The 18,077-nt window shown below is 47.0% G+C and overlaps 1 protein-coding gene across 2 annotated transcripts in view; it reads right to left on the reverse strand.

Annotated features, from left to right (window-relative positions):
• Positions 1-9,930: 9,930 nt before the first annotated feature.
• The window catches only part of ogdh (oxoglutarate dehydrogenase), a 28,999-nt gene continuing 20,852 nt past the window's right edge, over positions 9,931-18,077 (reverse strand). The window contains exons 9-23 of one of the 2 annotated variants that reach the window (XM_012958716.2): positions 17,706-17,885; positions 17,493-17,621; positions 17,042-17,221; positions 16,454-16,606; positions 16,270-16,372; positions 14,359-14,487; positions 14,021-14,171; positions 13,723-13,850; positions 13,097-13,275; positions 12,930-13,001; positions 12,362-12,487; positions 12,160-12,232; positions 11,870-12,033; positions 11,556-11,710; positions 9,931-11,438 (exon numbers count right to left, since the gene is read on the reverse strand). In XM_012958716.2, the coding sequence (XP_012814170.1) occupies positions 11,318-11,438; positions 11,556-11,710; positions 11,870-12,033; positions 12,160-12,232; positions 12,362-12,487; positions 12,930-13,001; positions 13,097-13,275; positions 13,723-13,850; positions 14,021-14,171; positions 14,359-14,487; positions 16,270-16,372; positions 16,454-16,606; positions 17,042-17,221; positions 17,493-17,621; positions 17,706-17,885 (2,043 nt within the window). In that variant the 3' untranslated portion in view covers positions 9,931-11,317. 2 annotated transcript variants of the gene reach the window in all.

The raw sequence follows: 18,077 nt of genomic DNA on the forward strand, positions 1-18,077 counted from the left end.
GGGTTCCGCGTGGGTGTGACTCCTGTCTCTATATGCTGTATCAGTAACCGCTCTGTATAATAATGTGGGTTCCGCGTGGGTGTGACTCCTGTCTCTATATGCTGTATCAGTAACTGCTCTGTATAATAATGTGGGTTCCGCGTGGGTGTGACTCCTGTCTCTATATTCTGTATCAGTAACTGCTCTGTATAATAATGTGGGCTCCACGTGGGTGTGACTCCTGTCTCTATATGCTGTATCAGTAACCGCTCTGTATAATAATGTGGGCTCCGCGTGGGCGTGACTCCTGTCTCTATATGCTGTATCAGTAACTGCTCTGTATAATAATGTGGGTTCCGCGTGGGCGTGACTCCTGTCTCTATATGCTGTATCAGTAACTGCTCTGTATAATAATGTGGGTTCCGCGTGGGCGTGACTCCTGTCTCTATATGCTGTATCAGTAACCGCTCTGTATAATAATGTGGGCTCCGCGTGGGTGTGACTCCTGTCTCTATATGCTGTATCAGTAACCGCTCTGTATAATAATGTGGGCTCCGCGTGGGTGTGACTCCTGTCTCTATATGCTGTATCAGTAACTGCTCTGTATAATAATGTCGGCTCCGCGTGGGTGTGACTCCTGTCTCTATATGCTGTATCAGTAACCGCTCTGTATAATAATGTGGGCTCCGCGTGGGTGTGACTCCTGTCTCTATATGCTGTATCAGTAACCGCTCTGTATAATAATGTGGGTTCCGCGTGGGTGTGACTCCTGTCTCTATATGCTGTATCAGCAACCGCTCTGTATAATAATGTGGGTTCTGCTTGGGTGTGACTCCTGTCTCTATATGCTGTATCAGTAACCGCTCTGTGTAATAATGTGGGTTCCGCGTGGGTGTGACTCCTGTCTCTATATGCTGTATCAGTAACCGCTCTGTATAATAATGTGGGCTCCGCGTGGGTGTGACTCCTGTCTCTATATGCTGTATCAGTAACCGCTCTGTATAATAATGTGGGCTCCGCGTGGGTGTGACTCCTGTCTCTATATGCTGTATCAGTAACCGCTCTGTATAATAATGTGGGCTCCGCGTGGGTGTGACTCCTGTCTCTATATGCTGTATCAGTAACCGCTCTGTATAATAATGTGGGCTCCGCGTGGGTGTGACTCCTGTCTCTATATGCTGTATCAGTAACTGCTCTGTGTAATAATGTGGGCTCCGCGTGGGTGTGACTCCTGTCTCTATATGCTGTATCAGTAACCGCTCTGTGTAATAATGTGGGCTCCGCGTGGGTGTGACTCCTGTCTCTATATGCTGTATCAGTAACCGCTCTGTATAATAATGTGGGTTCCGCGTGGGTGTGACTCCTGTCTCTATATGCTGTATCAGTAACCGCTCTGTGTAATAATGTGGGTTCCGCGTGGGTGTGACTCCTGTCTCTATATGCTGTATCAGTAACCGCTCTGTGTAATAATGTGGGTTCCGCGTGGGTGTGACTCCTGTCTCTATATGCTGTATCAGTAACCGTTCTGTATAATAATGTGGGCTCCGCGTGGGTGTGACTCCTGTCTCTATATGCTGTATCAGTAACCGCTCTGTATAATAATGTGGGCTCCGCGTGGGTGTGACTCCTGTCTCTATATGCTGTATCAGTAACCGCTCTGTATAATAATGTGGGCTCCGCGTGGGTGTGACTCCTGTCTCTATATGCTGTATCAGTAACCGCTCTGTATAATAATGTGGGCTCCGCGTGGGTGTGACTCCTGTCTCTATATGCTGTATCAGTAACCGCTCTGTATAATAATGTGGGCTCCGCGTGGGTGTGACTCCTGTCTCTATATGCTGTATCAGTAACTGTTCTGTATAATAATGTGGGTTCCGCGTGGGTGTGACTCCTGTCTCTATATGCTGTATCAGTAACTGCTCTGTATAATAATGTGGGCTCCACATGGGTGTGACTCCTGTCTCTATATGCTGTATCAGTAACCGCTCTGTATAATAATGTGGGCTCCGCGTGGGTGTGACTCCTGTCTCTATATGCTGTATCAGTAACCGCTCTGTATAATAATGTGGGCTCCGCGTGGGTGTGACTCCTGTCTCTATATGCTGTATCAGTAACCGCTCTGTATAATAATGTGGGCTCCGCGTGGGTGTGACTCCTGCCTCTATATGCTGTATCAGCAACCGCTCTGTATAATAATGTGGGTTCCGCGTGGGTGTGACTCCTTTCTCTATATGCTGTATCAGTAACTGCTCTGTATAATAATGTGGGCTCCGCGTGGGTGTGACTCCTGTCTCTATATGCTGTATCAGTAACTGCTCTGTATAATAATGTGGGCTCCGCGTGGGTGTGACTCCTGTCTCTATATGCTGTATCAGTAACCGCTCTGTATAATAATGTGGGCTCCGCGTGGGTGTGACTCCTGTCTCTATATGCTGTATCAGCAACCGCTCTGTATAATAATGTGGGTTCCGCGTGGGTGTGACTCCTTTCTCTATATGCTGTATCAGTAACTGCTCTGTATAATAATGTGGGCTCCGCGTGGGTGTGACTCCTGTCTCTATATGCTGTATCAGCAACCGCTCTGTATAATAATGTGGGTTCCGCGTGGGTGTGACTCCTTTCTCTATATGCTGTATCAGTAACTGCTCTGTATAATAATGTGGGCTCCACGTGGGTGTGACTCCTGTCTCTATATGCTGTATCAGTAACCGCTCTGTATAATAATGTGGGCTCCGCGTGGGTGTGACTCCTGTCTCTATATGCTGTATCAGTAACCGCTCTGTATAATAATGTGGGCTCCGCGTGGGTGTGACTCCTGTCTCTATATGCTGTATCAGTAACTGCTCTGTATAATAATGTGGGCTCCGCGTGGGTGTGACTCCTGTCTCTATATGCTGTATCAGCAACCGCTCTGTATAATAATGTGGGTTCCGCGTGGGTGTGACTCCTGTCTCTATATGCTGTATCAGTAACTGCTCTGTGTAATAATGTGGGCTCCGCGTGGGTGTGACTCCTTTCTCTATATGCTGTATCAGTAACTGCTCTGTGTAATAATGTGGGCTCCGCGTGGGTGTGACTCCTGTCTCTATATGCTGTATCAGTAACCGCTCTGTATAATAATGTGGGCTCCGCGTGGGTGTGACTCCTGTCTCTATATGCTGTATCAGTAACTGCTCTGTATAATAATGTGGGTCCCGCGTGGGTGTGACTCCTGTCTCTATATGCTGTATCAGCAACCGCTCTGTATAATAATGTGGGCTCCGCGTGGGTGTGACTCCTGTCTCTATATGCTGTATCAGTAACTGCTCTGTATAATAATGTGGGCTCCGCGTGGGTGTGACTCCTGTCTCTATATGCTGTATCAGTAACTGCTCTGTATAATAATGTGGGCTCCGCGTGGGTGTGACTCCTGTCTCTATATGCTGTATCAGTAACCGCTCTGTATAATAATGTGGGCTCCGCGTGGGTGTGACTCCTGTCTCTATATGCTGTATCAGTAACTGCTCTGTATAATAATGTGGGTCCCGCGTGGGTGTGACTCCTGTCTCTATATGCTGTATCAGTAACTGCTCTGTATAATAATGTGGGCTCCACGTGGGTGTGACTCCTGTCTCTATATGCTGTATCAGTAACCGCTCTGTATAATAATGTGGGCTCCGCGTGGGTGTGACTCCTGTCTCTATATGCTGTATCAGTAACCACTCTGTATAATAATGTGGGCTCCGCGTGGGTGTGACTCCTGTCTCTATATGCTGTATCAGTAACCGCTCTGTATAATAATGTGGGCTCCGCGTGGGTGTGACTCCTGTCTCTATATGCTGTATCAGTAACTGCTCTGTATAATAATGTGGGCTCCGCGTGGGTGTGACTCCTGTCTCTATATGCTGTATCAGCAACCGCTCTGTATAATAATGTGGGCTCCGCGTGGGTGTGACTCCTGTCTCTATATGCTGTATCAGCAACCGCTCTGTATAATAATGTGGGTTCCGCGTGGGTGTGACTCCTTTCTCTATATGCTGTATCAGTAACTGCTCTGTGTAATAATGTGGGCTCCGCGTGGGTGTGACTCCTGTCTCTATATGCTGTATCAGTAACCGCTCTGTATAATAATGTGGGCTCCGCGTGGGTGTGACTCCTGTCTCTATATGCTGTATCAGTAACTGCTCTGTATAATAATGTGGGTCCCGCGTGGGTGTGACTCCTGTCTCTATATGCTGTATCAGTAACTGCTCTGTATAATAATGTGGGTTCCGCGTGGGTGTGACTCCTGTCTCTATATGCTGTATCAGTAACTGCTCTGTATAATAATGTGGGCTCCGCGTGGGTGTGACTCCTGTCTCTATATGCTGTATCAGTAACCGCTCTGTATAATAATGTGGGCTCCGCGTGGGTGTGACTCCTGTCTCTATATGCTGTATCAGTAACCGCTCTGTATAATAATGTGGGTTCCGCGTGGGTGTGACTCCTTTCTCTATATGCTGTATCAGTAACTGCTCTGTGTAATAATGTGGGTTCCGCGTGGGTGTGACTCCTGTCTCTATATGCTGTATCAGTAACTGCTCTGTATAATAATGTGGGCTCCGCGTGGGTGTGACTCCTGTCTCTATATGCTGTATCAGTAACCGCTCTGTATAATAATGTGGGCTCCGCGTGGGTGTGACTCCTGTCTCTATATGCTGTATCAGTAACCGCTCTGTATAATAATGTGGGTTCCGCGTGGGTGTGACTCCTTTCTCTATATGCTGTATCAGTAACTGCTCTGTGTAATAATGTGGGCTCCGCGTGGGTGTGACTCCTTTCTCTATATGCTGTATCAGTAACTGCTCTGTGTAATAATGTGGGCTTCGCGTGGGTGTGACTCCTTTCTCTATATGCTGTATCAGTAACCGCTCTGTATAATAATGTGGGTTCCGCGTGGGTGTGACTCCTGTCTCTATATGCTGTATCAGTAACTGCTCTGTATAATAATGTGGGTTCCGCGTGGGTGTGACTCCTGTCTCTATATGCTGTATCAGTAACTGCTCTGTATAATAATGTGGGCTCCACGTGGGTGTGACTCCTTTCTCTATATGCTGTATCAGTAACTGCTCTGTATAATAATGTGGGTTCCGCGTGGGTGTGACTCCTTTCTCTATATGCTGTATCAGTAACCGCTCTGTATAATAATGTGGGTTCCGCGTGGGTGTGACTCCTTTCTCTATATGCTGTATCAGTACTGCTGTATTTAATAAAGTCAATTCTGCACATTATAATGTGAGGTTCTGAATGCTGTATGAGTGCCTCTTGACGTTAAGGGAATAACAGGTGCAGAGTTTACTCCATTCAGTAACCCATAGCAACCAATCAGCCAGTATCATTTACAGGAGTACTGTTATAGGTTACTTAACTTGAAGCCCACTGTATGACTGCAATGAAATGACCCCCTATAATACAAGCTTAGCATTCTGACTTATTGGTGCATTGTGCAGCGGGGCAGAATGGGCCTTTAGAGTTTAAGGACTGAGGTGTTTTTGACAGCGCACCATTTTTACTCACTGGGTCTTCTGGGTTCTCCCACTATGAGGGTGCTTTGGGTAAGTGTCACCCTGTAATAACGGCTTATCTTAAGGCTTAGTCACGGGGTCCCTGTGGAGGGCAAGTAGCAAGAATCCTAATCTGCGCCTAACCAGTAGCTGTTTCTGGTCTGCTGCAGACTGCACTAGCTTCTAAGCAGTCACTAAGCATCAGAGCTGCTTGTCATTTATTTAGCCAAGTGTTTGGCACTGTGAATATTAACATCAACTACAGCTCCCAGCATCCTCTGTCAGGCAGGGGTTACTAATTGACAAGGGGACAGGAGGTTTATTATTGAATGGTGAGGGTGGGTAGAACCTGGTAGGTATTAGTGATGGGGAAGGAAGGCATGCAGGGGCAATGGAAGGGGCTGATGCTGGGGAGTACAGATAAAAGCTGGAGGGTGGGGGTTACATGAGAAAATGTTGTGAAGGAATGAAGAGAAGGGGAGAGAAGCAAGTAGCAGGGGGAAGGGGGGCCTTATGTAAGTAATGTAATGTAATGAGTTACAGTGTGTGTTGGTGGGGGCCGGGGGAATATTGCCCCACACTCACTTTGCTCTGGATACAGACAGTAATGTTTCTTCCTAATGGGAGGGGGGCAGGCTGGCCAGTTTAAGGTGGCCCAGTAATCATAGCCACAGGCAGGCAGGGGCAGCCAGCCGGGGCATTACTGGTATGTTATGGAACTCTAACTCCCCTGGGCCCCTGCACACTCAGCTCTTGCCTGGGAAGGGGCTGTTGCTATGGGATATGGGGTACAGCAGGGTAGGCCGCTCTTACTAACGCTAGCTTAAACAAAAGGAATTCTGGGAACTACTTATAAATATATCTATGGGCCCCACAGCAAAATCATTTTAGGGCCCATTAGAAATTAGACATTTTTCACAAACATGTATTGAGCTGCTTATCGTTCAGTGCCTACAGAGCCCCCCTATTGTCCCTGGGCCCCCAGAAGTTGCAGGGCAATATAGTTCCACCCTGTCAGTCTCTATCATGGCTGTGCAAGTGCTGAGCTCTGCCAAGAGGGCTGCTTCCTTACAGTTGCTATGCAGACAGCGGGGGAGGGAGGGATGCTCTGTGGGGCCCAGGAATGTTGGGGGGGGGGGGGGGGTAGGTGGAATGAGTGATGCTCAGCACTTTCTTCTTGCAGGGACAGAGTCACCAAGGGCCATACTTGTTTGTTAGAGCTTGGGCAGGCCATGATGCTTGTGGAGTGAGGCGCAGGGGCCTGGCAGGGAAGGGGTGCAGCTGTGTAGGTGTGTCAGCGAAAGGGTTAATGTGCTGCTGCTGCTGCTGGATTCCACCTTAACACATTCCAGGGTGTAACTAGCAAATGAGGCTGGCAGGAGAGGGACACAGCAAAGAGATAATGAGAGGGAAGGAGGGAGGGCAGGCTGGCTGGCGGGGGAAGAAGCCATTGCTGCAGGGAGGGAGGGAGGCTGGGGGATTGCAGGCAGACACAGGGAGCAGAGCAGATAATGAGAGCAATGGGAAGGTAGAGAGAAGAGCCAGGAGGGAGGCAGCAGAACAATGGAGGGAGGTGGGGGGCAAGGAAGGGAGGGGGTAAGTAAAGGGGAGAGAGAGATAGTGAGAGGAAAGGGCTGGAGGAAAGGGATAGAGTGAACAATGAGAGAGGGAAAGGGAGAGAGAGGAGGGCAGAAGAGTGAGAGACACAGGCTGTTGGGCAGGGGAGGGAAGGGGGGGGGGAGAGCTGGGCAGCCCCTCCTCTGGGGTCTCTGCAGTGCCAGGTGTTTCCATGGAAACAGGAAACCATCAGCCAGTTACACTTTCCTACCTCCCATGGAACCGACCAGCAGAGCATCCCTTTATTAATATCACTGCTGCTCTAACCCCTTCCCTCCCAGACTCCAACCTGCTTGTATGCCCTTCATTAGGCTTTATTATCCTATAGACAGAACACACCTTAGTGCATAACAGCACATCTCACCCTGTCTGCATTGGTGGGATCTGCCATACTGCTGCCCCCCTGGGAGAGATTCAATGTGCAACCCCTGCACTCTGGGGAAGTTCTCTCTGTATTATCAGCTTGTGTATCAATGCCAATGCAAACAGTGCTGCCTGCCTGGTGTCACTTATACACCATCAGTGGCTCTCCAGGGAGGCAGTACTGGCTCCCCCCCCCCCCCCCCCCCCCAAACACACCAGCTCTATGGATCCCCATGCCCTAACCCCACCCCCCAAAAAGCCACAATCTCCCCCACCACCCCAATAATCTATTTCCAGTAATGCAATAATGCTTATTGGGAGACTTTCAGGCAATCAGTAACCCCTGCCAGGCAGCCTTTTAAAGGGTGGAAGTGGTTGGGGCTGAATTGGGGTAGTCAGGAACCTTCCTAGGGTACAAGAATTTCTGGAAAAGGATGAGGGGGTGCAATTCCAAAATACATTTGTATTCATATGGTATGCAGAGCAGCACACTATCAGGATATATATATATATATATATATATATATATATATATATATATATATATATATATATATATATATATATATATATATATAGATAGATAGATGATAGATAGATGATAGATAGATAGATATAATCACACGCATACAAATGTTAGATATATATATCTTTATATGTGAGAGGCCAGAGTGACACGGATGACCCCATGGATCTAATGTTTGACTCGCAGACCATCTCCTTCGCCAGTGACTCCCATGGCTGACAGAGCATGACCTCAGCAGAAGGCTCATTACATGCGCTTCCATCTGCCTTATCTAACTGCGCCACCTAGTGGTAAAAGCAATGAATCAGAGTATCCTATGATCCAAGGGCTGCAATTGTGCCATTCCCTTACACTTATAACAGGGAGAGCCAGACTGCCCTGCACTCATGGGGTGGGGCTCATACACAGACAGTAAGGTCAGTACATTGCTAGGCAGAAGCTGGAGGAAATTATGTGAAAAGGGAAATTCACAAATGGCTCAGTCCAGCAGCACTGGCACTGCCACTCATACACAATCCCAGTGGAGTTCAGGGCCTCAGTATTGGGGGTGGGGGTAGCAATTGCCAGTTATGTCAGTGCAATGGAGGTAGATGCGCGACGTTCCATTTACTCAGTTTGTCTGCTCTAAGTTCAGCATGGAAGGAATACCATTACAGGTGCACTTTTTTCATTTTGTACTTCTCTGGTAAAAGGAACTATAACACCCTCAGAATAATCTAAAGCAACTCTGCTCAGATTGCTCTTCTGCAATTCACATTATTTTTCTTCTAGTTTAAGATTTATTTTTACACTGCTAATATGTGATACAGTGCCACCTGCTGCTGAGCTCAGTTACTGAAAGTCTTGTACTGCTGCTCTGCTTATAATTGGCCAGAGAAATGTCAGCTGACTCTTCCCTGCTGATTGGTCTCTGAGCAGCACAATTTCACACTAACTTAAATTTTCTGCCGACTGAGGCAGGTCAGCCAAACTAAACAGAACGTGGTGCTATTTCAAAATTATTATATTATACTGCCAGTATTTTTTAAAGTAGAAAAAAAACCAAACCAGTAGAGCACTAAGTAATTATATATAAATTTGTTAGGCTTCACATTTCGTGCCGCCCAGTGCAGAACAAGGCAACCCATAATATGCTATTGCGTTTGAACAGGAAGGGTTTAATTATTTCAGATTTATATAACTGAAAGCTGCCCGAACTACTCATGTGGCCCCTCCCTGCTTGCAACTCCCCAAGTCTACTCTGACAACTGCAATATAACCCACTCTTTTATTACATCTCTTATGGTGTCTGAGGGGACAGGTTGGTTGGCACAGGTTCTAAAACCCCTTCTTAACCTCAGGCCTGAATGAGAAGGGTGGGGGGGGGTTGGTAGTAATTTTTCTAAAAGATCTAAACCTCAAAGAACGAGGCTATAAAATGCTAAACATAGTGTGTTGGCCTTTGGTACTATGTCAATAACCAATTTAGATTCACATTACATGGCAGCAGGGAAACCAGTCTCTCTCACCTCACGGTTATGCTTTTCCCAGAGCTCACTGAGCATGTGCAGAGTCACTGACACTCGGTTAATAGTCAAACAAGCTCCAAGATGCCAAGCCGACATGAACACCTTGAAACAGGGACATTTCGGAGGTCCAGGCTGCCCCCGCTGCTCAGAAAATCAGTGCCCGGATAAGTGGAATAAGAAGAAATTCTGTCTTATTGCCACCCCAGGTAACCTCATGGCAGCAGCACCCCAGGGCCTAAATCCTTCCTGGTATAGGAACACTTTTTGGCTTGATCGGTCTGGCTCACAAACTATTCCACAGGGCAGGGCTAGATTGCCAGAGTATCTTCAGAGGAGCACTAAAGTCACATGACTAAGCCTCACATTGGGTTCAGCTAAGCAGACGCCAGAAAGCAATGAAAGAGACTCACCTCTGTATATATTTAGATTTTTTATTTATTTTACCAAAATAAATAAGATTGTTTTGTCAGTGGCCTTCTTATAAAATCCTTTAGCTCATTTGGTTCCTGGGACGCGCTTTTTTCCTCACCGCCTCTTCCTCCTGCGTTTGGGGGGCACAATTTGGCACGTGTGGCTGTATAGGGGCTGTTGTATACTTTATAGCAACCAAAGGAACTAGGGTGGTGGAAAATGGGTTAAGACAGCAAAGAATGCTGGGTATTCATTAAAAAAAAAAAAAAATGTGCAAAGTACATGGATGGCTAAGAGGATCGTAAGTGAGGCTTTACCCAGAATCCTTTGCCAAGATAATGATTTGCAAGCTTGTATATAAGAGGGGCTGTGCATGGTGGGGGAGGAGGGAGAACAGGCAGCAGTGGTCAGAGATCAATCTATCCCCCCTCCCTCTTACATAGGTTTTTAGCTGCATATAAAATACTTTAACCTTCTAAAAGAGGATGGGAAGATAAAGGGTTAAAATGTTCTAAAACCCCTACACACTGCATTGCCCCCATGATAATAAAAGAGCCTGTGAAGCCAAGTGGGTATTCACAAGAGAATAGGACATTCTTATTTAAATAAAAAGGGAAATATGGTAAAAGAACGATCCATGTACACAGAGTTCTGCAAGCCATTTACGGGGGGGGGCTTATGGAACATATTAAATAATTATGGAGGGAAAACAACTGCAGTCTGGTGCATATTCACATGGGGCAGCACCCCAACACTGACTCCTCTGTAAGAAGCCTCCCACAGACCTCCGATATGCTTCTGTACAGCGACATCGTATCTATATACACAAAGGGCTGGAGACATGCAGTAACCTAGGGGTACAACCTTAGTGACCCACCCTGGCTCCTGAACTGCCCAACAGCCCATTGCAATAATCTCTCATACACCCTTTCCCAGTGCCTTGCAGGACCAGCCAGCAGTGAAGGGCATTATATGACTGGCAGAAATCCTTTATTTAAAACAAGGGCCACCAAATGTGCGTCTCTCCAGCGGCTGAATTATAACTCCCAGCTTTAGGCAGTCTTGCTCAGAGTTGTAATTCAGACATTCTGGTTTAAAAGATAGTGGGCATCTGCATGCCTATTGTTCTAACACGATTTTAAAAGGAATCAAAAACACAGCCCTTGAAGTAATGCCATGTGCATATGGTTACCAACTGCAACAACCCCTCTCCCTCCACTGCCTGCTGAGAAGCTTGTGTTGGGGGCACTTTGATAGCAGCAAGAAACCAAACTGAATGACTTCGTTAGGGCACCCTCTCTGCAAAGGCCAAGCAAAGACATAGAGAGTCCCCTGTGAGAGTGAGTGGATGAGGAGTCAGGGAGTGCAAAAGGAGAGAAGTGGCTGCAGGTCTAAGAGTGGCCCTTGAAGGAATCCAGGTTGAACGCAGTATCAAGGAAACGTCTGAGTTCTGTCATGTGGGTTTTCTTGTTGCCCGTGGCAGGAGCGGCGGCAGGGTCGCGCCCAGCATACCTGATAGAAGGGAGAAACAATTTAAAACCAACGCTGCAATGACACCCCCTGTGACAGCAATAACCCCAAACTTGTACAAATCATTGCTCTGATCCATCCGAATGGTTAGATACTCACCAGACAGGTTTAGCACGGTGAATTGTGGTGCGTATCCTGGGTTTCACATAGTCGTAATAACCCTGGTTCTTGTGCTCTTCCTGGCACCAGATCAGTTCAGCATTGGGGTATTTCTGCACTTCCTTCTCCACAAGGTCGAACGGGAATGGAGACAACTAAAGGAATGAAAGGGGAATTGGTTAGCTGCCCTGGAGTGTAAGTGTGCAGGGAATAATGCCCCTGTACCAACGTAACAGCATAAGGTTAAACTGTTTGCCATTGCCCCCTGTGCCATCCCAATGCCACCAGGAGCACCCCCAGTACATTCCATTCACCTGCTCAACACGAGTGATGGCCACATCCCCATCCATACCACGACTTGAGCGCTCTTTATTGAGTTCATAGTACACCTTCCCTGTGCAGAAAATCAAGCGCTTCACCTGCTCAGGGTTCTGGGAAGCAGGCCCAGCATCCGGGATAATTCTCTCAAAATGAGTGCCTGCAGAGCAAAGCAAATCAGAATCATAGCTGCTCCCTTTCAAATAATCATATTGTGCCAATTAGTACCAGTGCTGCAAAACTACCCAAAGGAAAGCGATACTATTCATTTGTAATGCCAACTTACCAGGCAACATTTCATCAAAACTTGACCTAGCTTCAGGGTGGCGCAGGAGGGACTTGGGAGTGAAGACAATCAGCTGTAAAGAGTCCAACAGGGAGAACTAGTGAGGAGGAAGGCTGGTGAAGTGCTGGAAACAGCCATCTTGCAGGCATAGGGCAAGAAATGGCACTATACATGAAGGAGGAGATGGAGCACAAGACCATACCGGTTTGCGGAAGGGCAACAGGATCTGCCTGCGGATCACATGGAAGAAACTGGCCGGAGTGGAGCAGTTGACAACAATCCAGTTGCAGTCGTAAAGCTGGCGAACAGCAATGTCTTCAGAAACTTTCTGCAGGGAAACAGAATGTTAAGGGCAGGGCAAGGAAAGTTCAACACAGAGAACAGTGGTCTAATCATTCCGTCCCCCATAGCAAGGCTCCTCGTCTATTGGCCCTGGGTGCCTGTGTTTATATACCAGTTGAGCTGCCCAATCTGCTGTCACCTACATGTACCTCAACAACTGGAGGCTTCTGGTCAGACATCCTAATTTAAAAAGTATAGGGTTTCCATTTCTACTTACAGAAACACTATGGAACAGCCACTACTAAGAGGTGCCCCACAGAGAACAGCACCCCCACAGTGAAAGAAAACCCTTTGTGCTAACAGGGACATATCTGCTGACATCTCGCACTGAGCACCAGTCAGGCTGCAGCCATCTTGCTGTAAGGGTTAGGCAGCTGGTATTTTGTTGGAACGTAACTAAATTTGTAACAAAACAGATACAAGCTTACCGGCCACACATCGGGGTCATCGTTACACATCTGCAAGAAACGTTCCGGTCTGGCAGAGGAATGTTCTGGACCCTATGGGCGAGATGGGCAATCTGTAACCCTGGCAGTCACGCAGGACTCACATTATGAATGCATACTGAGAAGGCTTAGACACCATGCCTACTTACCATGCCCTCCATACCATGTGGCAGCAGCAAAACAATTCCATTCTGCCGCACCCACTTGGCTTGACCTGGACAAACAAACTGGTCGATGATACATTGAGCCGTGTTGTGGAAATCTCCAAACTGGGCCTCCCACAAAACCAAGGCATTTGGGCTCGCCATGGCAAATCCCAGCTCAAAACCTAGGAAATGGATGGAAGTGAGAAAAGGAGGGAAAGTCACAGGATTAGAGATACTCCCAGGATTTCCTTTCATCAAGCAATTTACCCCGTTTGCCCAAATCCAGACACCACTGCCCAAAACCCTGACTGCAGATCTTTATCTGCATCCTTCCTACCCTTCCAGCGTAACCCTATATAGGGGATTCCAAGGAAATGAACACCTTGCGCAGCACTGAGGCTCAACCCAGACTGAGACACCACAAGTCTGGTCACCCTTCGTTAGACTGCTCAATTGGCCAGTCCTCTAGAGATTCCCAGATTTGCATTCCCATCCTTTAAGTCATATATAGTGTAGGAGGCTTGAGAAAGAATATCCTAGTGAAACACCTGCATTTTATATTTCTGAAGAAGAGGCCAAACCTGGCCCTGCCACATCCCTTTAACTCTGCTGGTTTCCTCTGTACGTACCAAGCACACCATATTCAGACAATGAGCTGTTGCAAACAGTGTAAGGAGCCTGGTTAGGCCACAGGTGGTTCATTGGGATGCATGTCCTCTTGTCCACATTTTGGTCATGCAAGACATGGTGGCGGTGACTGTGGGACAAGAGAGAAAAGTGTTGAACTGATGGAACTTGTGGAAAACAGAGCTGAGAAACCACATTCTGATCTGTGTTTGGCCTGCATTACTTTCTCATGTAAATGTGTGCAGGTGGAATTGTGAATATTACCGCCCCAAGCTGCTGGACTATAAAAGACTACAGTACCTGAAGGTGCCTCTCTCTACATCCTGCCCACTCAGTCGGATGTGAATGCCTTCTTTAAGCAAGGAACCTAATGCCATGTACTCTGCCAGAGCCCAGTCCACACTCCTGTTCTTTACCATCTCTCCACGACCTTTGAGTATACGGCTGAGACCTGGCAGGGAGCAAATGGTTAAGTGTTGCCAGTCACATGATGAAAGCACACAACTCACATACATTTGGTAGATGCACTACACCAAAGTAAAGATGAAGAACAGGCAAGAGTTACAGAAATGTAACAGGCACACGCAGAAAACAAAAAAACACATGGTCCAACTCAAGTCCCGGTCACACTAGGTTACCTCCATGGATTGTGAAATCCTCCACTGGCACGGAGCTGGCCACAGTCCCAATGTGCGTCAGGACCTCCTCACTGAGCCCAGTAGAAGGACAGGACATGCTGCGGGGCTGGCCGTCCAGGGTGAAAAAGCCTGCACAAACAGAAAGTCAGCGCACCGGCTAAACAAATGGCACAAGACACACAGATTCTAGATGCCAAGCTGAGTATATTTTATAAAAACTGATGGAAGTGTTACATGACAGAACTCATGGATTGCATAATGTACTTAATATGGGGCCTCGCTCTTCCCTAAACAGAAGGCAAATCATTACAAGGAACAGAACAAAGCCACAATAGAACATAAAAAACCCCTATCCCAATGTATTAATAGCGCATGGTTTGTGTGCACCGTCAGTTCTTACTGCTGCCTCGTGTATAAGAAAGTGTATAAGACCGGTTTATAACTTGACAGGTGGGCTAATGGGGGGGCAGGTATTGTCACGAAGGACCCCACATGACTTGGTGCAGTGCTGACAGTACGTGGGTTGTACATAGTCTTTTTGCCTTTCCTCCAGCAAAACAAATATTAAACCCTGTGCCCTTTATTCTGTGGGATCAGGCCCTAGCAAATCCACAACTGAAGTTTCAAAGTGAGTTTCAGTTGGACCCATTCAGATCTGAAGCCCTGCATTCCCAACCTTTTCTCCCTCCTACATGGGATTTTCTCTTTGGCTGGGATCCGAAAAGGCCAACACGTATTTTCCATGAACACAAAACTTTTGACAGACTTCCAGATACAGCCCTAGCTGCCTTAACCACACTTGTCCTGGAAATGAGGTCTTAGTGAGCACATGATGGTCTTTTAGTCAGTGACCAAATAAACATCCAGAGACAAAGCCCAAGAGCTAACCCAGCTCACACAGAACACTAGAATTGAAAGATTATGGCAAAGAACCCATGGGGGAATCATGTAGCAAGTATTGTTGTCTCTCCTTTAGTAAATCCCCTGTGCCCTGACTGCAACTGCACAGTGTGGGTTCTGCTTTCTCAGTGTGTCTCACACCAAGGTGCCCCCAAAAGCCAAAAGCAGAGAGTGGAATCTTGCTCTAAGCTGAGGTACAGTCAGCCATACTGTGTATAATGTGCAACCAATCACTTGCACAGGAAATGGCTAGATGCTCTAGGAGAAGGCACTTTTGGGCTTGAAAATTATTCAGTCTTTCTGGGCTGAAAAGAGTCAGTACTGGAGCTTTCAAAGGTTTACCAAAAGCTGGCCAAAATGCACCAGGCTGGAGAGCCATGTCTGCCATCTGCCTAAGCATAAGCTTCCTCAGAAGGACCAGAAGCACAGCAATCCAAGACAAAAGCTAGTATTAATCTTTGGATACAATCAGCGACCACTGCATGGTTCTACCTGCGACTTCAGTATGCACAAGCAATATACTGCAGTGCAATCAATGCACCTGTATGCAGCAGGAGTGTAGGTGGTAACCAATAATGTGTGATATGCAAAGTTTTGGGTATTACGTTAACCTGTTGGAAGGCCTTTAGACCTGATGAAAAGGGGTTCATTCCCTAAACGTTGTATTGTTTGTCACTGAATGCAGGGAAGCTCCACTGCATTAAACTTCCCTGTTTTGCCAGCTCAATAATTTCAAGCCTCGATGTATGAAATGGCAACACAGAAAAATTAATGTGAGTAATTAGTTGTAGCGCAATTACATGTTTTTACCCACTCACTTTCCTTGCTTTTATGAAAATGGCTATGGGTGCTAAGGCCTAAAATCAGAAAGAAGCCAGTGAAGTTTTGTTTGGACCCCAGGTGGGACCCCCAATCCCCACGAAGCTTAAGGCTCCACTAAGCAAGTGATACAGAATGATCCCTTGGCTATTGTATTGCCATTGGCAAAATGTACAGGAAACAGACACATACCGGGCCAGGGGGAGTCCAGCCAGTGCTTGATATGAAGGATCTTTTCATCTTTAGATCGGGCAAAAGCCTCCTCACAAATTTTGTCATATTTTGAAATTTCTTCCTGTAGATGGAGAGACCATATGACTATGCCATTCTACACCCAATGCCTTGAAACCAAATGGAACCTACGTTGGGTACTTACCTCATACTCCGGCTGGTTGACCACTCCCTGAGAGATTAGGGTCTCTGCGTACTTCTGCAGTACAGTCTTCTGCTTCCGAATCTGTTTGTACATCAGCGGCTGGGTGAACATGGGCTCATCCATCTCATTGTGACCGTTCCTACGGTAACACACCTAATGGCGCAAAGAGACGAGTGCCACTATCAGGTGACTGACCCCAGCTGACAAAACACAGCTACTGTGTGAGAAAAACTATTGCTCTGTGCAGCTACAATTCCATTACTACTACTTATTATTTAATCTTCCTATTCATTTAATCCTTCACCTATCTTCCAGTCTTTTATTTACCCTTGCAACCAGGCAGTTAGCAACCATATAACAGTTAAATACCAAACTCTGGACTCAAAATAAATGGTAGAATGAGTTCATATGGTGCATTTCCATTTGGTGGCGTTAGTGATACAGTAACTGTAGGCACACTGGTGTCACCTAAAGTGTAGTCAGGGCCCTGCTCACATCGACTTGAAGTGCATCATTAGCACGCGACCATAAAGCATAAATCTAAGTTTTGGGAAGTGTTCCTGTAGCAGTTACAATGGTAGCCCATACCAGATCCACCACGACATCCTTGTGGAAGGTGCTTCGCCACTCTGCAGCCACATTACACACGTACATCACAGCTTCGGGGTCATCTGCGTTGACATGGAAGATGGGGGCATTCACCACTCTGGCCACATCCGTTGGGTAGGGAGAGGAGCGGGCCATTCGAGGGTCAGTGGTGAAACCAATCTGGAGGGGAAGGTTTAATCACAGTCAAGCAATGAGGTGTGATTTAGGTGTTATTATTAAACAGCGCTGTAAAGAAGCAATGCGAGGAATGTACAGAATGTAAGCACTGTTCTTTATACAATGGAAGGACACAGAATTTCTCACTACTATTAAACCTGCACACCCCAGCCACTGTCCAGCTCAGACAACAGGAATGGCAGCTGAATCCATGTTATTTGCCAATAACCCTGTTATGCCGAATACCCTGCCCAGAACACACTAAATGCCATACCTGATTGTTCACCACCACATGCACAGTGCCATGTGTAGTGTAGGAGGGAAGGTCACTAAGGTGGAAGGTCTCATACACAATGCCCTGTCCTGCGAATGCAGCATCACCATGCAACAGGATGGACATCACCTGTGGACACAGACAGACGTGTTATTTAAAGAGTCATATTTAAACAAACAGCTTTGTTCATGCCACAAGTCATCTTCTGGCCACCTTTTTGCCCTCCGTGTCCCCACAGTAGAACTGCTCAGCTTTCGTCTTTCCCTGGACCACAGGATCTGCTGCCTCCAGATGGGAGGGGTTGGCCACCAAGGACAAGGTGATGTTCCTGTCAGTCACTCTGTTTATCCTCCTGTGATACATTCCCAGGTGGTATTTAACATCTCCGGAGCCCTGCAAAGAACAGAGCAGTGAGAGAGGCGCCCTGTATCCTTTATTCCCACAAGCAATGGAATGAGCACTTGGAAGCCAAATAATGAGGACCTAAAAATTCACTTTTGAGGATTTACTGGCACTTAACTATCCACGGAGCTCACTCTGGTGCAATCCTGAATAATATGAAAAGGATGGGGTACCTATTTACTA

This window comes from Xenopus tropicalis, chromosome 3 (assembly GCF_000004195.4).
Source record: "Xenopus tropicalis strain Nigerian chromosome 3, UCB_Xtro_10.0, whole genome shotgun sequence".
Classification (NCBI taxonomy): domain Eukaryota; kingdom Metazoa; phylum Chordata; class Amphibia; order Anura; family Pipidae; genus Xenopus; species Xenopus tropicalis.